At 44.5% G+C, this 22,536-nt stretch overlaps 2 protein-coding genes across 2 annotated transcripts; one reads left to right on the top strand and one right to left on the bottom strand.

Moving 5' to 3' along the window:
* The first annotated feature begins 3,307 nt into the window (after positions 1-3,307).
* mrnip (MRN complex interacting protein) lies at positions 3,308-7,490 on the top strand. The gene is made up of 7 exons (XM_085788810.1): positions 3,308-3,454; positions 4,332-4,391; positions 4,993-5,084; positions 5,159-5,216; positions 6,085-6,222; positions 6,865-6,906; positions 7,001-7,490. The coding sequence occupies exons 1-7, from the start codon at positions 3,395-3,397 to the stop codon at positions 7,412-7,414; spliced, it is 864 nt and encodes a 287-aa protein (XP_085644936.1). The 5' UTR covers positions 3,308-3,394; the 3' UTR covers positions 7,415-7,490.
* A 676-nt stretch (positions 7,491-8,166) lies between these two features.
* sqstm1 (sequestosome 1) lies at positions 8,167-22,198 on the bottom strand. The gene is made up of 9 exons (XM_085789018.1): positions 22,170-22,198; positions 21,955-22,133; positions 19,877-19,972; positions 18,579-18,859; positions 17,002-17,143; positions 16,458-16,526; positions 16,226-16,374; positions 12,585-12,792; positions 8,167-8,350 (listed from the first exon to the last, which is right to left on the bottom strand). Exons 2-9 carry the CDS (start codon positions 22,121-22,123, stop codon positions 8,184-8,186), a joined length of 1,281 nt encoding a protein of 426 aa, XP_085645144.1. The 5' UTR covers positions 22,124-22,133; positions 22,170-22,198; the 3' UTR covers positions 8,167-8,183.
* Between the last annotated feature and the right edge of the window lie 338 nt (positions 22,199-22,536).

The raw sequence follows: 22,536 nt of genomic DNA on the forward strand, positions 1-22,536 counted from the left end.
GTCACCGCCAGCGCGGTCACGTGGTTCATGTAGCTCCCAATAGTTCCAAACGAGGCTGCCGCTGTCATGTTCTTCTATGGGACAGACAGCACTGAGCTTGCTTTTGGACGGTAAATATTAAAAAATAAACCGTACAAAGGTATATTTACAACTGTTACTGAATTACTGTATGTACATCAATGTCAGTTTTCAAACAAAAGGCAAAATCTTCTTGCTTCAAGGTTTTATTTGTTGCTCCAAACTGAAGATTAGCCTGCCCTACAGTAAAAATGGCATAAGAAGAGGAGTAAAGCAATATATTAAGCGGGAATATATATATTTAAGCATCAAAGATGTTAAATCAAACCCACACAGTTTGAAACAACGTTCAAAACACACACAGCCAGTATCACAACTAAACATAAAGCCCGCTAGCTTAATGCTAACGTATAATGCAAAACCTCATAGACGGGCTAACAGAAATTAGCATCGATATCGCCATTTCGCGGCAACCGAGCCATAGCAGTAAAGCTGCCAAAACCTGGCTTTAGCGCTGTCAACACGTCACAGTTTTAATATTTTGTTCATGCAAGAAAGTCACCGTTTAATCCAGAGTCTGTGGTCAGTTCATAACGTTTGTTAGGAACTTGCACCGATGTTTGTTCTGGGAGAAGTGCAGAGTCTGTGTGAGCCCCGACAGGGGACCAGGGCAGCGGCTGTCACAGCAGCAGCAGCCGCTCTACTGAGCTGATCTGCCGGGGCCGACCGTCCTCCTCCCGTCGGAGGAAACGAACCAAGTAACGTATCCGCATGCTTTTAGAGGTTTACTGCTGGCTGGTTAAATTCTTTTTAGGAGATTAATGTTGGTCTCATTGATGAAATTTAACAACTGTGGCAGTGGCATTAGTTTGTTTGAATGTAAAGTGAGCAGGGCTGCCTCTGGGCTACGGACTGAAATCACCACAGTTACGTAAATAAATAAATGTTTTTCAATGAACCGATCAGTCTTATAATTTTTATTTTGTTAAGTCAACTTGGTTACTGTACTTGGGAAAGATTATTACCACTTTATGACTTAAAATTGGTCGGTATTTCATCAACGTAGCTCAGTAGTTTCTTGCCCGTGCAGCCATAGAAACAGACCTGGTCCAGTGCCACGGGAGGAATGTTTGGAACTATTGAGGGCTCCATAACCCGGAAGTCGGCCCGCCATTTTTTACAACGGAGTCCTATGGGAGTGTCGCCACTCTGTTATATCTATCGCTCTGTAACCGACCAGCTGGGTCATGATGACATCACACCGTCTGATTAGTGTGATATCACTGATCTGTGATATCACTGACCCTGGTCCAGGTTTAGATTACATCATCCCAAAGTTGATCCATCTCTCTCCATTGATCTGGTATTTCTCTATTGATCTTGTGAACAGGTGAACAGGACACTAACACAACTCAGTTCTTTTTGTCAAACAAATGTTTCTTTTTTCAAGTTAAAGGGATAGTTCACCCAAAATTCAAATGTCACTCATTATCTATTCACCCTCATGTGGACTAAGGGCTGGGAGAAGTTTCAGGGTCCTCAGTGCCTTCTCTGAGTTACAGGGGGGTGTTGGCGCAGCACTGCATGTCCATATGACGGTTGAGAACGGAGCTCACTTTTCTTCGTCCAAAAAGACACACCAAAAAACATCCAAATACCTCCATAGTGCTGGTCTGTAATGTCCCTCTTGTATTGAAGCCCCAACATGAGAAATTGTTCTGAAAAAACTTAAATAAGTCTATATTTCAAGCTTGTTTGTAGCGGAAGCTCCCAGTGTCTCAGTTCACTGCTTTGCCTGTGTCAGTGTTTCCGCTACAAACAAGCTTAAAACATAGACTTACAACAGTTTTTTTGGAACAATTTCTCATGTCGGGGCTTCAATACAAGAGGGACATTACAGACGAGCACTATGGAGGTATTTGGATGATTTTGGTGTGTCTTTTTGGACGAAGAAAAGTGGTATCCATTTGCAACCGTCATATGGACATGCAGTGCTGCACGGAGCCCCGCTGTAACTCAGAGAAGCCACGGAGTGACAGAGAGAAATTTGAATTTTGAGTGAACTATCCCTTTAAAATTCAGAATCTTTGAGGTCATGTGATGTTGTGACCTCGAGTCCAAACATCTCAACATGAACTGACACGACTGAATCGTCTAAACGGAGCAGAGGAAACAAAACATGAGGAAATAAAACAAGTTTCTGTACATTTCACTGATATTAACAGTATATTGATAAGAAGTCGTATTATTGATGTTTCACCAAGAGTTCACATCTGTAGACTTTTACTTTGATGTCACTTAAGCCTTGATTGTTTGTTTGTTTGTTTGTTTATTTGTCTGCCTGTGTGATGACATCATTCTTGTTTACTGATGCCACAGGACATTTTATTTTTGTCTGTATATATTTACCAACCTGCTTTTAAATCCATTATATTGATCAGTTATTGATCTCTATTCTGTTCTAATAAATACTACAAATACTCTTCTGTCACTTTATTGATTCAAACAAGAATTTATTTGGTCTCAGAAGTTAGACCTTTAGAATAAAAGATCCAGACATAAATCAGTCAACTTTTGTCCTGAGTCTCAAAAATAAAATATTATGTTAAAAAACATTATATTGCATATGTACAATATATATCTACTGTATATCATTGAGACACGTTACTGGACTTCATCTGGTGCTCCCATCTTTTCGTTTTCTTCTTTTTTAAATTGACCAATGAGTGCACATTGTCCCTAAATAAAATCAATCAATCAACATTATATTATATGTATTATGCTATGTTATATTATCATTATACACAAATGAAAAAAAATGTACATGACCAACAATGTTTCCATGAGAAGAAACTGCTGTGGAGGACTGGACCGTTGACCAGGTGAGACATGAGACCATCAGTCAACACTGGGACAGAAATTCAGCTTCTTTTTATTTATTTATTTATTTATTTATTTATATCATACACAGCAACACATTGTACAGTTACAAAGAAGAAGAAATAAACTAGAGAAACCTGGAAAAAAATGCAAATGCTTATAGAAATAAATAAACAAATAAATAAATGAATAATATAAAATATATAAATGAACAGAAGAACAATTAAAAGAAAAAGAATGAAGCAGAAACAAATAAATGAACAGACGACAGACATAACAGTAGCCTCCATGGATCCTCCGACCTACAGGTGGCGCTCTGACGTAACGCGCTGACTGTTAACGCTGTGACGTAGTTTATGACGAGTCAAATATACCCGGGAAAAAAAACAAGAGTCGCTTTACGGGGAGGAGGAAACGCGAGGACCAGGACCAGATCCAGAACCAGGATTAGGACTAGGACCAGGACCAGAACCACATCCGTTTAAACCGGTCCATCATGGTCCAGGAGTTCCACGTGCTCAGGTGTTTCTCCTGTGAGAGTTTCCAGGTTCAACAGGTGAAGGATGAAACACACACACACACACACACACACACACACACACACACACACACACACACACACACACACACACACACACACACACACACCGGGGAAATCACCATGGCAACAGACACTAAACTCCAGACGGTTTAGAAACGGGTTTAAAGGTGGATTAATATATAGGCTATATTATGTATTATAATAGATCCGTGGTTTATACGGAGATGTTAGTTGGTGTATTGTAGTCTATAGTGTGTTTCCTGCTGTCCAGGTTGTGTTGACCTGTATCACAGTTAGACTGGTTGTTGCCAGGCAGCAACTCACTGTGCTTTAACTGTAAGAACTGGAAAAGGGAAAAAAACAACATAAAAACATACCATTAAAAAAAAACTTTAAACTTTAAACATACAACTAAAAGCAAAAAAAACAACACAAAAAGCAGCATGAGATATTGGACTGGACAGAACTGACTCACATTAAGTAGGCTAATAGTTAGTTCTTTAGCCATACCTAAACGCATGAAAACACAAATGTTTTTAACCTGCATCGACTTGGCTCTGATAGTGGATTTACTGGGTAGACCTGAGTATCACATACACTACACCACTGGGTTTATATCTATATAGATATACGCCCTATATAGGTTTATAGTTTATATATAGATATAGATATAGATATAGTGTATATAATAAACAAATACAGAGGATCTTTGTTACAGTTGGTCATTATTCCTACAGGAGCCTGATTTAATGTTTGTCATGTCTGACTCTTATTCTGAAGGTCTAACGTGTGTGTGTGTGTGTGTGTGTGTGTGTGTGTGTGTGTGTGTGTGTGTGTGTGTGTGTGTGTGTGTGTGTGTGTGTGTGTGTGTGTGTGTGTGTGTGTGTGTCAGGTGAAAAAGGCCAACAGGTGGAGCTGTAAGATGTGTGGAGAGAAACAGTCACTGCTCAAGGTCAGAAAATAACTTGAACTTTATCTGAGATCAATGAAGCAAAGATAAATATTCATTATTGATTATTGATCACATCCAGTACAGAGAATCCCAGACCTCGGCTGAGCTCGTAGAGATCCGGTTGGATCTGGTTGTAAACTGAGTTTTAGATGACGTCACTTCCAAGTCCATATTAGGAACGACCAATCACTGAAGAGAATCCTTCATAGAGAATAAAGAAACGTCTCAGTGAACAGTTAAATGGTCAATAGGAGTTTATATTCAACCGTGTTCTGACAATAATCTACAAAATAATACTAAATATATTATTTACACTAGGAATGAATCAAATATAAATGTTTCTAATATTCCTAATCTTTCCAATTAATTAATTCAGCGTCACGTTGTTGGTGAGATGACGTCTCTTAGAATAGAATAGAAATAGAATAGATTAGAATAGAAAAACTTTATTGTCTGTCACAGAAAGGTCTAGTGGAAAACCGCCATAAGACGCTTGGTAAAAACGGCCCCAGGTCACTGAAACTGTCTGTGATTGGTCGGAGAGTGGAAGCAGCTGATTGGATGATGTCATGGCGAGTGACCACCTGTGATTGGTTGACAGGAGTTTGGGCGGGGCTCCGGCGCCGACTGCAGGCACCATGTCCAGAAGCTGAACGCCATGAGAGGAGCCATGATGGAGCAACAGTCTCTATGGTGACCTGCCCCCACAATGCACTGCAGCTCTTTACATCAGTGATGTCACCTGACTGACTGCTGCTTCATCACAGGGAGGAAGAGGAGGAGGCAGCTGGAGAGGAAGAGGAGGAGGAGGAGGCGGACGACCAGGTCAGAACACACACACACACACACACACACACACACACACACTCATCATATTCACCTGTACCAACGTATTATTACATCCTGCGTCCACTAAAGTTCATTCCACCCAGTGGTGTAGTCTATGTGATACTCAGGTCTACTCAGTATAGCCACTGAAAATGCATAAATACTTCAGTATACCCAGTACAACAAAACTATCTAACTAAAGTAAATGTCAGTGGTTCTCAAAGTGGGAGGGTAGACAGAGTTCAAGGAGGTCCACAACTTTTTATGGAAATTTTACCACTTTTTCCTAGAATGTTTTTTATAATAGTAATTTTACCAGTTTCTCAGTTTTTCTGTTCTACTTTTTTACTATTTTTTAAAGAAATTTTACCCCTATTATTGTTTGGCCCCTTTTTTTTTGAGAAATTTTACCACATTTTTCTATAATATTTTGAACATTTTTACCACTTTTTCTAGAATTCTTGAGTTATTTTACCAGTTTCTTCTCAATTAAAAAACTATATATACTATTTTTACTTTTACCACTTTTTTTTTATTATTGTTTGACTTTTCTTTTTCTTTTCTTTTTTACCACTTTTCCTAGAATTTCTTTGATAAATTTGACCAGTTTCTTCAAAAAGAAATTAAAACTTTTTTTTTCTTTTAGAAATGTTACCAGATTTTTCTAAAAAAAAAAAAAAGCGAACTTTTTCCACTTTTCTCTAAAAGATTTTACACTTTTTTTACCCACTACAAAACATTAGACTACACCACTGATTCCAACCAAATCTGTTATGTTACAACACAACACACTTAAGTTTTGGTTCTGATGACTCTGCTCTGCACTGATTGGCTCTGCTCGGCTCTGATTGGCTCTGCTCTGCAGGTGGGACAGACTCAGGTGAGCCGCTGGAACAGGTATCTGTCGGCCCCGGAGGAGGCGGAGCCAGAGTCCAACCCAGAGGAAGACGGTGTTTTGATGGACAGAGAACAGCTCCATGGCAACAACATGACTGACAGGTGTGTGTTAACACATTTGAGGCATTCTGGTTGTACTCTGAGGAGAAATTACAATATGATTTTTTTTTTTAAAGCAGATTTACCTGACTGAGGTTCCTATCATTGTAATTGCAAGAATGGCTGAAGTGTAAGAAACTGAACTCAGAACTGGTCTAGTGTGGAGCTGTGGCTGGAGAGCAAAAACAAAACTCATTTTTTAAGTCTTTTGGCCTGGACCGGCCGGTGACAAGCCTTCCTCTGCTTCACCATGTTCCTCTTTGAGGCCACACTGTCTTCTTCCACTTCTGCCCTATTCTCATCTCTGTCTTGATGCTGGAGCTACTGTCAGATATCAATATGACAGAAGGCCCACACATGCTTTATCTTTACACTGCTGAATAGTTGGAGCAGACATGTCCTGAGATTTTCAGCATTCTATGATAATTAGCCACACGAGCACCTGCGGTCATCGCCGCTAATCAAGATAGGATTAATAGAGAGTTGGCCACTCCGAGGTAAAAACCAAAACCCAAATAAAATAAACAGCTTCCAGTCCAGGGGGGGCACGGCCCGCCCAGGACTGCCTAGTGACCAGGCGAGGAGGTTTTGCTGCGACCTGTTGAAAACGATCTGTGACCTTTGACCTCTGTGTTGTGACAGGAAGAAGAAGAGAACGGACACACGTCACCGTGAACCAACACCTGCACAGGTAACCATGGTTACCCTGTATAATACACTCAGTTAGATTCAGGTGAGAGCAGCCAGGACCCGTTCAGATCATCAGAACCTTCTTCTCTCTCCAGTCCAGCGCTTCAAGTCTGAGGAGGAAACCTGTTGGACCCTCAACCACCAGTCCGATGCTGTCTGGTCCGATGCTGTCCGGTCCGACGTTGTCCGGTCCGACGCGGTCCGGTCCGACGCTGTCCGGTCAGACGCTGTCCGGTCAGACGCTGTCCGGTCCGGCTCGGTCCGGTCTGACGCTGTCCGGTCCGACGCGGTCCGGTCCTCCCAGTAAGAAGAGAGCGACTGGTCCGGTCTCCAAGTGGACTCAGTTTCTCAGCTCTGCCTGTCAGGAGCAGGAGGGGGCGGGGCTTCCAATGAGTGGAGCCGCCTCTCCGTCCAATCAGGTGAGCCGGCCACGCCCCCCACTTCCTGGCTCCTCCCTGTTTGAGACTGGAGAGGAGTTCAGCTTCGAGGACGAGGACTTGAACCAGTGAGGCGTAAAACTGGCACCAGAAGAACCAGAACCTGTTCCAGTTCTGACCAGGAAGCTGTGGAGCGCTCAGGTTCTGGTTCTGGTTCTGGTTCTGGACAAAACTACTCATCTGCTTACTTTTTGTTTTAAGGATATGGAGCTCTCATGTGAAAATGTTCAATATGTGAATAACTGGAGGAAATAAAGAATGGGGAGTGGGAATTCCTGATGTTTCTATATTTCAGTGTGTGGTTCATTGTCTTTGACATGGCTTTTGAATGAGTGGGATATCACACCCAGGTATTGATTGATTAATACATTCAGTTCAGCTCAAAGAAAACAGTCAAATGTTTCAACTTTGTATTTGCTTTATTTTAGAGCAGATGATCAATATCAACCAATAATGATCAATACCAACCAATGATGATCAATACCAACCAATAATGATCAATATCAACCAACAATGATCAATATCAACCAATAATGATCAATATCAACCAATACTGATCAATATCAACCAATAATGATCAATACCAACCAATACTGATCAATACCAACCAATACTGATCAATATCAACCAATACTGATCAATACCAACCAATAATGATCAATACCAACCAATAACGATTAACAACCAAACCAGTTTAATAATGTTTAGGAGATTAGAAACATAAACAAAGACAAATTAATCAATGAGTATTGAGTATTGATTGATTAAAGAAAGACAGTATAAAGTATGCGTGTCAGTGGAGTACAGGTGATGATGTCATCAGGGCTTGATGATGATGTCATCAGGGCTGCGGGGGGCGGGGCTGTTTGCTGTTGTACTGGATGGCATCGAGGGCGGAGCCAATGTCGAAGTTCTTGGCCTGAAGGAGTCGAGTCAACCACCCCCCCTCGTCCGTGAAGCCCATGGACAACATGAGGGCCAGAGACTCCACCAGGCGGGGGTCGGCCTCTGTGGGTGGTGGGGGGGGGGGGGGCAGAGGGGAATAATGAATTAATTAATAATTAATAATACAGAGGTTAAAGGGATAGTTCACCCAAAATTGAAATTTCACTCATTATCTACTACAGTTGCAAATGGATACCAACTGTCTTCGTAACAAAAAGACACACCAAAAAACATCCAAATACCTCCATGCTGCTCGTATGTAATGTCCGTCTTGTATTGAAGCCCCGAAATGCGAAATTGTCCCGAAAAAAATTAAGTTTATATTTCAAGCTTGTTTTGTAGCGGAAGCTCCTCTTCCCAGTTCGTCAAATTTGGAAGAACCAGGGTCTGTCCTCTTCAGGAGCTTTGAGAAGCGTCTGCTACAAAACAAGCTTGAAATATAGAGTTATTTAATTTTTTTCGGGACAATTTCGCATTTCGGGGCTTCAATACAAGACGGACATTACATACGAGCAGCATGGAGGTATTTGGATGTTTTTTGGTGTCTTTTTGTTACGAAGACAGTTGGTATCCATTTGCAACCGTCATACGGACATGCACTGCTATGCCGAGACCCCCTGTAACTCAGAGAAGCCATGGAGGACTCTCCCAGCCCTTAGTCCACATGAGGGGGAGTAGATCATTTCAATTTTGGGTGAACTATCCCTTTAATAATGAGTGGGGGGGGGGGGGGGGAATCAATAAAGGGATATTCCAGTGTATGTTTAACCTATGGTCTAACTAATACACCGTCACACCCAGTAGAACCCAAAATAAATATACTGATGATACATTTTATTTTGTTGGTAATATTGTTGTATAATTGCAGTTTTACCCGAGGGTGTGCTTAAAGGGATACGCCAACATTTTTTTTCCGTGTCTTGCCTCACTCCCGAGTCCATGACCAGCAGATAGACACCATCCTTTCGACTGTGCGTGCAGTAACAAGCAGTGTTGGGTAGTAACGCGTTATTAGTAACGCCGTTACGTAACGACGTTACTTTTTTCAGTAACTAATAACGTAACGCGTTGTTTTTTAAAATCAGTAACTCCGTTACCGTTACCAGACGCTGCGTTACTCCGTTCCTTTTGGTGAGGTTTTACAGCGGCACACACTTCCCATTACATTTTAGAGATCAATAAAGTTTCATTGAATTGAAAGAAAGACAGAGCACACTGCAACACAGTGAAAAACAAAGCGCTTGGCAGCCGCCCTCTACCATCCCACACGTAATCTAACACGCTCCATGAAGACTGAGGACTGGACAGGTCAGGTCAGGGCATGACGGCGAGCTAAGGTAACGTTAGCTAACGTAGCATCCGAGACCGAAGCTGTGTCCCAGTTCAGGCTGCAGCCCCTGAACCGGGACACAGCTCGAGAGTCACAGCGAGACACAAGCATCCACTCCACCGAGCAGCAGCGGTTGGAGTCCGACAGACGCCTGAAACGGTAAACACAGAGTGATCACTCTGGGTAAACACAGCTGATCAATCGAAAAAAATTACTGCTGGAGTGAATTTAGTACTTTCCGTCATTAAAGGGGAACTAAACCCCTCAGTTTTGGATGACGTGCTCTAAGCTTGAAATTCAAAAAATGCCTTGATTATGGGCGGGACTCCAGGAGCACTCTACGATCCCCCCTCCCCCCTCCCCCCTGCGCCCCATTCACACCCGCGAAATCACACGAAAGAGAAAAAAAGTAATAAACACACATCGACACTTCTGCTAGCGCTAACGAGCTACTAACGAGCGACTCAACACTAGTAGCGCGGACACTACCAGGAGAGGACGCCAGAGCCGTGACACAGCATCTACAGCTGATCCGCCGGCTCGTTAACTCGTTAACGGCTCGTTAGCGCCGGCCGCACTAACGATTCCCATTCAGGCAGCTGTTAGCAGCCGTTAGCCGCAGCAGAGCAGCTAGAGTGCCTAGCAACCGTTAGCGGCAGGCAGCAGCCGGTGCTGATTGGTCGGGGAGCTGGTGGCCGGTGACGAAAGCTGCCTCCAAAACGTCATCTGCCTCCATCTCAGCCAATAGGAAAATTCGATTGTAATAGCCGTGTTTCAACCCATAGAGGGCAGTCACTCTACATTTTTACTACAAAATACACCAAATTGAAATATTTTGACTAAAATGTCAAAAGTTGGACCAGAATCAACTGACAACACTACCTTATACCCAAATACATTTGTTTTCAGCAGAAAAAAGTGGTTTAGGGGTTTAGTTCCTCTTTAAACAGGTTCTTGAACGCAACTCGGTCAAAGTAGTATCCTCAAGATGTTTGCAGTTCTGTCATGCTGCTGTAGGCTACTGACATCATGCAGCATGATGATGATGATGATGGTAAAATTTTAAAGATAAAAACCGTTTTTTCATCAGCATCAGTACAGAACTGAAATGAGGGTTAGAGGGGAATTCAATCAACTTTCAGGGAGCATTGGGGAAAAAAAACGTTTTAAAGTAACGAGAAAGTTACTTTCTCAGTAACGCATTACTTTTTAGTTGAAGTAACTGAGTTACTAACGGAGTTACTTTTTTAATGAAGTAACTAGTAACTGTAACTAGTTACTGTTTTTCAGTAACTAGCACAACACTGGTAACAAGGGAGATACGGGCAGAGCTGGCGCACCGCTAATTAGCTTAGCTCAAACGCTGGAAGTGTATAGGTAGTGTTAGCCTGCCTCCTACCCGAGCCGAAATCAGCAGTCAGAAGCTGGTTTCATTTTAGCTCTAAACTCTGTAAATATATCACTTTATTACACGGCTCTATTGAATGCTGCTCTCTGATTGGTCCAGCACTGCGTTCTGCGGTCTGTTATTTCTGTATAACAGACCGTCGTCAAGTATAACAGACCGTTGCTAAGGACGCCGCTCTGATCAGTGCAGCACAGAAAAGAGAAACTATGCAGGATATTTACATTGTGTTTCATTTTTACCGTCATTAAACAGCTCCGGACTAATAGTGATGTTAGATAAATGACTTGTTACAAGGAGAGTGGAGGCTCCTTCCACGTCGCTGCTGGAAACCAAACCTGCTGATCAGAGCCTCTGACCCGGTGTCACAGCTCTCCTCACGTCTCGGTGACACCGCGGCTCCGCGACACAAACGCACCCCGTAAACAGTAAAGTTAATCTCTTGTTTATGACAGATAGGACTACACACAATACACACATCGTAACACGTGTATGGTAATCCATCGATCCACTGATTGATTATCAAAGGCTTCAAATGCACGAACGGGAGGAGGCTCGGCAAAACAGCGGAAGTGACCGGTCTTGCAGATTCGCTAAATGCAATTTTAAATCGATGAAAGTCGTATTTTGATCAACACTATGTTTCAAATTAATTATTTCACTCGTAAACCGTGTAATAAGCGGGATAATGTACAGTTGGTCGGTTGTTATGGAGAAATAAACCCCTTCATGTTGAATGAAACCAACATGAAGGTTGTTCCATACAACCTGTCGGGGTTTATTTCTCCATAACAACCTCTGAACTATACATTATCCCTTACTTATCAACATTTCAAACATTTTTAGGCGAGAAAGTAGCCGTTTAGATCAGCAGTGTGTCCTTAATTTGTCTAAATACCAGCTGTTTACAATTTTGTTGGGACGAATTCGGTGCTACTCAAGCTAGCCGTTGTGACCAACGCACACTTCCGGTTACTTTAACAAAATAAAACACCCGTTGCCCTTTACATAGAGAAAACCATGACGATAGAATTTGTGCTTTTACTTTGAAATAGGAAGCTAACCTACCCTCATGTAGCTAGCTTGAACCAAAATAAACCGTCTTTGCTTGAACCCTCCGTTTTGACCGATCTCGTCCCGTTACCGGCATTTGACCGCTCAAGATGCCTTACCGGAGAGTTTTGTCAGCTCTGAGACAAAGATCGGCCCGCCGGTTTCCGTTTAGAGTTGCTGAAGAGTTTCTCTGATGACTTTAGGTGGAGGCAGGCTAACACTACCTATACACTTCCAGTGTTTGAGCTAAGCTAATTACGGGCGATACGGCTCTATCTCCCTTGTTACAGCACGCACAGTCGAAAGGATGGTGTTTATCTGCTGGTCATGGACTCGGGAGTGAGGCAAGACACGAAAAAAAAAATGTTGGCGTATCCCTTTAAACGTAATTTGAGCACTTCAGTGACGGGGGGGGGGGGGGTCTACTGGGTTCTACAGGGTCGTATTTTACCATGCGTTAAACTTACAGAGGAATATCCCTTTAATGAGGACTCTGGTCGTGCTCTTACCTTGGGGCAGGTGGGGGTACAGAGCCGCCTCCCTCAGACCTGTTGGCCCCGGCTGTCCTCCTGATGGTGGAGAGTCCTGGTCCTGGTCCTGGTCCTGGTCCAGGTCCTGGTCCCGGTCTCCCAGCTGGAGGGACTGCAGCTCGCCGGTGGAGGGGTCGACCTCTTTGGAGCTCAGGTGAGTCCACTCCTCATCAGTGTCTCCGTTCACCTGTCAACAGGTCATGGAGATATATACATAGTTTAGAACCTGAATCAAAATGTTTATAAAGTTTCATGTGTAATTTTGTCACGTTTTGTAACTGTTCTTAAAGGGACATTGTGTAACTTCTCCTATTATCTATTCACGAAAATGGATTATTTGGTTCTTCAGTCTGTTTTTCATTAACCAGTAATCCCCCCATCAACAAACTGAAGTGTTCCTTTCAGCTCTGAATTAGTCGTTCATATCATTCATATCTCCATGGAGTGGGTAAGCTCGGTGCTGGCTGCCATGTGGTGTCTCCATGTTTTTACGTTCAGTGGCAGCGTGACGGTAGGAAACCACGGCAACTCAGCGGAGACACCGGAGCTGTCGGCTCAGGTCGAGGTTGCGTCTGTGAAAAGTCACCGCGGTAACGCAGTGAGGAGGAATGGAGCGTTACACTGATGCTGCATTCACCTGCAGTCGGGCAGACGGCCGTCGCTAACAAACCAGATGTCATTTTAGTCACAGAAGTCCAGAAAAAGCCGGTAAAATGTGGGTCAGGTAAACAATATCACATCACCATGACAACATATTGTCATGTGTATTGTTTTGCCTCGTGCTGTCGGACCACTTGTTTACATAGAGGCTTGTTTATGCCGTTACGTGCAGCGGCTGTCGTCCGTCTGCCGTCTGCCCAATTTCATGTGAATGCAGCATGAAAAATATGACTGAGATGCTTGAGATATACAACCACAACGCTAGATGGAAGTAATTCTTACACAATATACCTTTAAAGGGATACTTCACCCAAAATCAATAATTCAGCAATCATCTACTCACTGTCATGGCAACGAAGGATTTAGAGCAGAGGTCTTCAACAGGGGGTCCGCGACCCATATGAAAAAAGATATGTAAGTTATGAAAAAAAGATCCATTGTGAATATAGGGGTGTTCCCTGCTGCTGAACATCAGATTTTTACATAAAAGTCCTTTGTTTTCCTATAATATAGGTGTCAGGCGAGACTTTGTATTTTATCCGATACAACGGCGCACCGTCTCTCCCTCACTCTCTCTCGCTCACTCCCCCCCACCCCCCTCTAAAATCAGCCCGATGGCGGGCGCGCGCGTGCACACACACACACACACACACCACTGGTGCTGTGACACTCGGTCCCTGAACCGTCGGCTACACAACACACCGATGGGACTTTAGTTTTCATTCTCCATACACACTCGTTAATTCACAGCACACACTTATACGACGGTGACATTTACGTGCGCCGCCACGTCTGATCATAGCGCAGCAACAATGAAGCAGCGTCAGGCCGTCACTGAAACGCATGACACGGCGGGCCCGGTGTAAATGTTCTCAGAATCAGCTCCGGTGACCGCGGCGCTGACGATTGGGGGTGAGTCGCGAGCGTCATATGTCTTGGTAGAGCACAGCCGCTGCAGCGACCCTCCGACAGTCCCATCGCTGCGTATCAATCCCCCCTCTCGCTTTCTCTCCGCGTCCCCGTCTCTCTCCAGCTGCCCTTTCAAAATAAATGCATAAAAAGCCAGAAAAAAAAACAAAGTAGGGGAAACACTGCTTTGTTTTCTCTGTCTTTTTATGGTTTAGTAATTCTTTCATTGGTGCAGTAGCAGCGTTCAGTTACCACGAGCGTAGTTGTGACCTGTTGTGATCATAGATGGCATGGCATATATTTTTTATATATAGTCCCTTCGAAATATAAAGAGTCCCATGACCAGCCAAACTCCTAAAAAAAAGCGTGATTTATAGTTCATGGTACTTTTGGCATATGGCACCAGGGCCGTTGCTAGGAATCCTGGGCCCCCTGAAAGTAGAGTTGTCACGATACCAAAATGAGTAACCACGGTACTATACCAGACAAAGTATCACGGTTCCGGGTAATATCACAATACTGCAACCTTTTTTTATTATTATTATTTTTATGAACTGCAATGTATTTGTACAAGTTATAAATACTTATTAATTAGGCTACTTATAATGTTGTTTGGTGCATGATAAACATAATACTGGTGAAGTAGGAATTAGACTGAAACAAATATTTTTAAATAAGCAAAGTTAGAATTTATATGGTTGAAAATAAATAACCATTCAGTCTCTTGCACATTAATTTATGTTATATCAACTAAGGATAAAAACAAATCCACAATCTTTTTAAAAAATCTATTTGATAATAATGCTTATTCTCCAACATAATAAATCATAGAGGACAGAATACAATGAACAGGAACTGATTCCCTGTGAAAACTATATTTTTATGCATTTTCTAGGTGCTTTATACTTGGACATCCTTTAACTCTTTATTCCTCAGCCTGTGCACGGAGCATATAGCCTGATATTAGCCAATGAGAAAATAAACAGAGCTAAATTAATTAAATGCCACTGACAACGACGCCGCGGCAGACTCGCTGCTCGGGCCCGGTGCTTCTGTCATGGTGAGTGTGTTGTCTCGTGTTTGTGAAGCCGTGCACACGTCTGGGCCATAGACTGTGGTCTGGGCGAGACATAACTTTAGCTTGTTGTTTGTTTTGAAGCGAGTTTCTATCGAAGCGGCCGGAGCTGTCTCAGCTGTCTTCATGGAGTCCGTGCTTGCCGGCATGAACACACGAACACGAACACGCCGCCATTATATGAAAATTCGTCACCAGCCAGACCCCCCCTGGAACTCCTAAAGAGTTTTGATGACTCTAAGTTCTCTAAGTTCTCCAAACCCTTCGTTGCCATGACGGTGAGCAGATGATTGGTGAATTATTGATTTTGGGTGAAGTATCCCTTTAAGTGTTATTGTCCATGATGTCATGTTTATGTTTATGATGCGTTATTAAACAACTTCCTGGCGAGTATTGGTCGCCCCATGACGCCAAGTCTACGGTGTCGCGACTCTCTCTTTCTACGGGTCTGGTTCGGACTAGAGCACTGGAAAAGAGAGTAACGACACCACCATTGACTCCTGTGGTAAGGGTATTGCAAAAGCGCCCAGAAAACCCATCCACTCCAATGTATGTGTGTTGCCCATTTGCTTGTAAATTGATGAAAACTGCCGTGTTTTTGTTTTTAGGTGTCTTGGTCATATTAAATTACACTTATAATTTGTTTATTATAAAATGTAGATTGAAACATTCATGTAGATAACTGTTTTTTTGGGTTTTTTTTTTTTACTAGCCTATGTGTTAATGTTTATCTGTAAAGGGTCCTCAATAATGCTATTAACCTGGGTGATCTATAAATGTCCTTAAATTATTGAAAACACCACACTTGCTCACTCACCAACAATGCAGAGATGTCAGTTCTTGGGCGCTTTTGCAATACCCACATTCCGCCATCAGGAGGCGCTTCCATTGGACCAATGCGTGTCGTTACTCTCTTATTCCAGTGCTCTAGTTCAGACCAAATCCCACGGGTTTCCATGGAAACAGAGTCAGTTACCTGAGGTGATGAGCTGACCTTCGACCCCTCGCCAGCTCCGCCCCCGTCCCCGTCCGTCTCCATGTCGCCCTCGGCCCCACTGCTCTGACCGGGGGGCGTGACCTTCGTCCTCTGACCCTCGTGCTCCACGTCGATGTCCACGTCGATACCTGCACAGTGACATCACTTCCTGTTTGAGGCCAGTCGTGGGGACCAATCAGAAGAGACTGTCGTTCACGGTGACATCACTCACCTAGCGGGCTCAACATGGCCGCCACGCCCTCACCGATGTTCTTCAGGAAGTCGACGTTGGCCTGAGAGGCTGCAGACATAGGTCAGAGGTCACGGGTGAGGTCATGAGGTCATTAAAGGGATAGTTCACCCAAAATTCAAATTTCACTCATTATCTACTCACCCTCATGTCATCTAAGGGCTGTGAGAATTTTCAGAGTCCTCCGTTCCTTCTCTGAGTTACGGGGGGGTCCGCGTAGCAGTATTTGTCCATATAATGGTTGTCAATGGATACCAACTTTCTTTGTCCAAAAAGACACACCAAAAAACATCCAAATACCTCCATACAGTCCCTCTTGTATTGAAGCCCCAACATGAGAAATTGTTCCGAAAAAAAACATTATGGAACAAATACTGCTGCGCGGACCCCCCCGTAACTCAGAGAAGACACGGAGGACTCTGAAAATTCTCACAGCTCTTAGTCCACATGAGGGTGAGTAGATAATGAGTGAAATTTGAATTTTGGGTTAACTAGCCCTTTAAAGGTCACAGCTCCGCCCACTGACCAGACTCAGCTGCAGGTCTGGAGGATCCAGCCTGGTCCTGGTCCTGCTCCTGGCTCTTGTCCTTCCCCTGGTTCTTGTTCTGGTTCTGGTTTCCTGGGAAACACCGGAACCTTTTCATCCACTTCCCGCGAGGAAACCACTGCTGATGGAGCACACACACACCTGATGTCACAGTGATGTCACAGTGATGACATGTTTCCACAATGCTTCCTCCCATCATCTGGTGGTAGGCTTTTATTTTTAAAATCTGTGCAGGAGTTGAGGCCCTTTCACACCGCGGACGTAACGAAGAAAAGACCCAAAACTGAACTGTCACTGTCCGATACGATCGCTGTCCGATTGCTGTCCGATACGATCGCTGTCCGATCGTGTCTGATACAATCGCAGTCCGATAGCTGTCCAATATGATCGCTGTCCGATACGATCGCTGTCCGATACGATCACTGTCCGATCGTGTCTGATACAATCGCAGCCCGATCACTGTCCGATACAATTGCTGTCCGATACGATCGCTGTCCGATACGATCGCTGTCCGATACGATTGCTGTCCGATCGCTATCCAATCACTGTCTGATACGATCGCTTTCCAATTGCTGTCCAATCGCTATCCGATCACTGTTTGATACGATCGCTGTCCAATTGCTCTCCGATCGCTTTTTGATCGTTGTCCGATACGATCGCTGTCTGATACGATCGCTGTCCGATCGTTGTCCAATACAATTGCTGTCCAATTGCTGTCCAATACAATCGCTGTCTGATTACTGTCCTATACGATCGCTGTCCGATACGATCGCTGTCTGATATGATCACTGTCCGATACGATCGCTGTCCGATGCGATCGCTGTCTGATATGATCACTATCCGATACAATCGCTGTCTGATTACTGTCCTATACGATCGCTGTCCGATACGATCGCTGTCTGATATGATCACTGTCCGATACGATCGCTGTCCGATGCGATCGCTGTCTGATATGATCACTATCCGATACAATCGCTGTCCGATCCGATCACTGTCTGATACGATCGCTGTCCAATTGCTCTCCGATCGCTTTCCGATCGTTGTCCGATACGATCGCTGTCTGATACGATCGCTGTCCGATCGTTGTCCAATACAATTGCTGTCCAATCGCTGTCCAATACAATCGCTGTCTGATTACTGTCCTATACGATCGCTGTCCGATACGATCGCTGTCTGATATGATCACTGTCCGATACGATCGCTGTCCGATGCGATCGCTGTCTGATATGATCACTATCCGATACGATCGCTGTCCGATGCGATCGCTGTCTGATATGATCACTGTCCGATACGATCGCTGTCCGATACGATCGCTGTCTGATATGATCACTATCTGATACGATCGCTTTCCGATTGCTGTCCGATACGATCGCTGTCTGATACGATCGTTGTCCAATACGATCGCTGTCCAATACGCTGTCCGATACGATCGCTGTCGCTGTTTGAAAGGACTCGTGATGAAAACCAGAGTTTGATAAAAAAATATTGACGTGCAAATTATTCACAAGACGGCCCTTTAGTGTGTGATGTCACAGGTTTCCCATGATGCATCTCACCTGCAGCGGGTGCCAGATGGGCAGCAGTGCGTGCTCCGTGTGCTTCCCCTGCGCCTGGCAGCCGGAGCACAGGTCGTAGTTGGGACACACCGAACACTTGAAGCGCGTTCCCACCACCGGCCCCTCGCAGCCGTCACAGGTGACGTTGGGGTGCAGGGCGGGGGGTGGGGCCAAGTGAGGGGGCGGGGCCACGTGGGGCGCTCCAGGTGCAGGGGGAGGGGGGGCGAAGGTGAAGGGGGGGAAGGCGTGGAGAGGGAAGTCCCGGCGGTGCTCCTTCTTCTCTGAGGGTTGAAGCAGAAACAGTTTAAAGCTGATCACTATTATTGATTATCAATAATATTCACACGTCTTTCATAAGTTAATTAAAGATTTTACATTAATGTAATCCACCACTTTCCGGAGAATGACGCTGGGTGTCGCCATGACACTCCATTCCACCGTTACTGTATTGTTGATAGCATAGACTGGTTGATAGACATTGGCCGTGATGACTTTAATCATGACGTAATTTTAATGAGAACAATACGGACGAGGTTTTAGCTTTATGTCACATTTTCACGTCACTATATCACCATTGTGACTACACTGATGTTTATGAAGTCTATAAAACGAATTGCTGAACAAACATTTTAGATTAGCTGGGCTAACCGTTAGCTGTTAGCCGTTAGCAGTGTCAATAAACAATAACTCAATGGCCCATGAAAAAAATATTTTTTCCAGCGGATATCCTAGTTCCAACATGCAAGCTAACTGGAGTAGTTTCATGTCGTGTCCGACAACGGGAGGGTTTTAACAGCTGACGTCCTGATGTTAGTTTGCTGCTGCTGTTAACTTAGCTGTCAGCAGCAGCAAAGCTAACAACTACGATAACCATGACTAATTACAAAAACGTGCACACAGAAATAGTAATTAGTAGTTTGTTCAACAATTCGTTTTATAGACTTAACAAACATCAGATTTAGTCAAAACGGTTTTGGCAGCCCAGAGCCCCCACATTTGGTGCCTACACCGGTGGCTAACGCTACCAGTTAGCCGCTCGCTAGAATGCTACTAAAACCGACTTCCGTTGTGGTGTGACGCAATGGATCATGGGAAAATAAAGTGGTGGATAAAACATATTTAATATTTCATTTCATATTAAAGGGAAACTTCAGGTTTTTGAAGTGAAATATCTGCAGTTTCTTTACAGTATCAACTGAAAACAGCAGTTTATCTGGAGCCAACACCTGAACGCCTCGGTGGGCGGGGCATGTCCCATGTGGGCGGGGCATGTCCAGGTGGGCAGGGCATGTGCTCACCTTTGACGAAGAGGCGGAAGGTGTCGTCCTTCATACAGGCCAAACCCATCATCAGTTCATCATCGGAGGAGAAGGCCACCAGGTCTCCATCTTCATCTGAAACCATCATCATCATGACATCATCATCATCATCGTCATGACATCACAGCTTCAGTCTGATTATTGGTTCATATTTTTACAGTTATGGCGTGTTCCAGGCTTTTGAACACATAAGTCACAACTTCAAGTCACCAGTTACGAGTTTGTAGTGTTCCAGGCAAGTTACGAGTTACAACCAAGGGGGCAGTTGTCGGTCTGAGAAGTGAACTTCCGCGTTCAAAAAACTGCAATCCCCTCGGCTGCCTCTAGGGGCTGGTGTCAGAAAGCAGCATTCTCCATAGACCCCCATGTTAAAATCGCCGACTTTACATCCTCAATAAACATGTTAAAAGCCTGGTGTCAGAATGTTTTTGGTCTCATTGGATAGTTTCTACCCCCGCACACACTCTGAGGTGAATTTTTTTTTAACTCTACCGTTTTACTGTTATTAGGTTTAAACTCTGGCCAATTAGGGCGCGGAAACGTTGAGTGACAGGTCCGGAGTGGTCCGGAGACAGCTGCTTCGAGGCCAGTGGGCGGGTTCTCGGCCGGCCAATCCAACATGGCGCTGTTCAGGCCGCCATATTTGAGTCACAAAAACGACTCCCCAAAACCAATGGGTGACGTCACGGGTGCTACGTCCATTCTTTTTACAGTCTATGGTTACAACTGAGAACTGGGAGTAGATCGATCTAGTACTGAGTTCACAGGTGGAACGGGTTGCCTGGCTGGAACGCACCATTAATTCACCTTCATCAGATTTTCACTCATCAATCTAATAGAGATAACATATTATAACAACAACAATCATCAGTTCTGTTTCCACGGCAACGTATTTGTTTTTTTTAAAACGTGTATCAGCTTCATCCATCAACATCAAACCAAGTGACAGGGAGTGACGTCATCACTTCACAACCGAGGTTCATGGCGACGTCCGGGTGACTTTGTTTACATCAACATCTGGAATCGCGTGAATGGATCACAGCTGTATTTACTGCTGTTTGAACAAGATCGATTAACCACACACACACACACATTTGAAATATTAATTTATGCCCATATAATAAAGTAGGCCTACAAGGGTTCTTGCACAAGGGACATATACCGCCAATGCAGTTGACAATGGAAGACGGTCAGTCACAAAGCGCCTGGGCGGCTGAACACAGTTACATACAATACATACAAAATGACCTCAGGTCAGATAGAAAGCAGACATTCAAGGGTACAAAAAACATCGTCTCCTCCACATTGAACGGCTACCAATAATAACTGAGACTGAGCAGTACCTGGCCAACTGTTTAGCTCTTCTCTTAGAGAGGCCAGCCATCTGAAGGCCCCTCACAACCAACTTATGCACATGCCCCAGACTGCCAAATATAAAAACTATAAGTTTACATCTGTAGCCCAGCTGAGAGATGGTCTGCTTCAGCTGCTGGTATGGTTAGAAAGGCCTCTTCTAGGCTGTAGTCAAAGGTAGCCTACAGCCGACCTCCAGAATCAACACCCCTCTGTGCTCTTCATTAACAACAACAACAACATCAGGAGTATTGGCTGTTACATTAGAGAACATCGAGACATCATTGCACAGGCTGAACATGCTCGGCTACCGAGGTTCATGGCGACGTCCGCGTGACTTTTTTTTACATCAACATCTGGAGTCACGTGAATTGATCACAGCTGTATTTACTGCTGTTTGAACTCGATTAACCCCCCCCCACACACACACACACACACACACACGGTCACACGAGATCACGTCAGGTATGTCGGTAGACAGGTAGTCACACCATGAGCGGCGCGGAACCGGTTGTGACCAGCTGCTCCAGGTGAACGCAGACTACAGGTGGAGCTCCATAGACATAGATACATACTATACACACATACTAACATGTATATATGTCTATGTGCAGCTCACCTTCGGCTTCGGATGAGTTTATGAGAATAAAACTGACAAATGATCCACGTCACCAGCAGCGACGGTGACGTCACGGCCTCCTCACCTCTGTAGTACAGGTTGAAACCGCCGCTGCGCAGGTTGCTGAACACCGCCGCGGTTTTCTTGCTCAGGTACTCGAAGCTGCAGGACACGTCCTGATCCACCGCGAACCTGCGGATCTCCTTCACCGCCTCCTCCTTCCCCAGCAGGTAGGCCTTCACCGTCACGGACATCCCGCTGCTGCTGCTGCTGCTGCTGCTGCTGGACTCGAACCCGAACCCGAACCGAACCGAACCGAACCGAACCAGACTGCTTTCCAGACCGCGGACGCTGACGCTCTGTGTGGCCGCTCACAGTGAACCAAGACTCGGGCAAGAAAAGAAAACTCTTGCCATACAAACTCTTCCTGAGACTCCGAAGAAACTTTGTGACGCAGCGTTAAAACCCTCCGCTCACTTTATGTGTTTACTTCCGCGACAGACGTAAATACCGTCACGGCCTCCAATTGGTCCGGCTCAGTTTAGTCTCCGCCCAGTCGACCAATGATGAGAGGCGGAGGAATGACTCAGCTACTTTCCAATGAGGGAATTTCCCAGTGAGTCAGCGGACCAATCAGACTGGACCTGTGCAAAGTTCAGACTGAACA

The sequence above is a fragment of the Trachurus japonicus genome, chromosome 10 (assembly GCF_045865225.1).
Source record: "Trachurus japonicus isolate A0001 chromosome 10, Traja_1.0".
Classification (NCBI taxonomy): Eukaryota; Metazoa; Chordata; class Actinopteri; order Carangiformes; family Carangidae; genus Trachurus; species Trachurus japonicus.

Coding starts and splice junctions, on each gene's coding strand:
- sqstm1 (XM_085789018.1), bottom strand. CDS start 22,123: ATGTCCGTGACGGTGAAGGCCTACCTGCTGGGGAAGGAGGAGGCGGTG. Junction 16,527..17,001: donor CAGACCTGCAGCTGAGTCTG/GTCAGTGGGCGG, acceptor CTATGTCTGCAG/CCTCTCAGGCCAACGTCGAC. Junction 12,793..16,225: donor AGGTCAGCTCATCACCTCAG/GTAACTGACTCT, acceptor ACCTGTTGACAG/GTGAACGGAGACACTGATGA.
- mrnip (XM_085788810.1), top strand. CDS start 3,395: ATGGTCCAGGAGTTCCACGTGCTCAGGTGTTTCTCCTGTGAGAGTTTC. Junction 3,455..4,331: donor AGAGTTTCCAGGTTCAACAG/GTGAAGGATGAA, acceptor TGTGTGTGTCAG/GTGAAAAAGGCCAACAGGTG. Junction 6,907..7,000: donor GTGAACCAACACCTGCACAG/GTAACCATGGTT, acceptor TTCTCTCTCCAG/TCCAGCGCTTCAAGTCTGAG.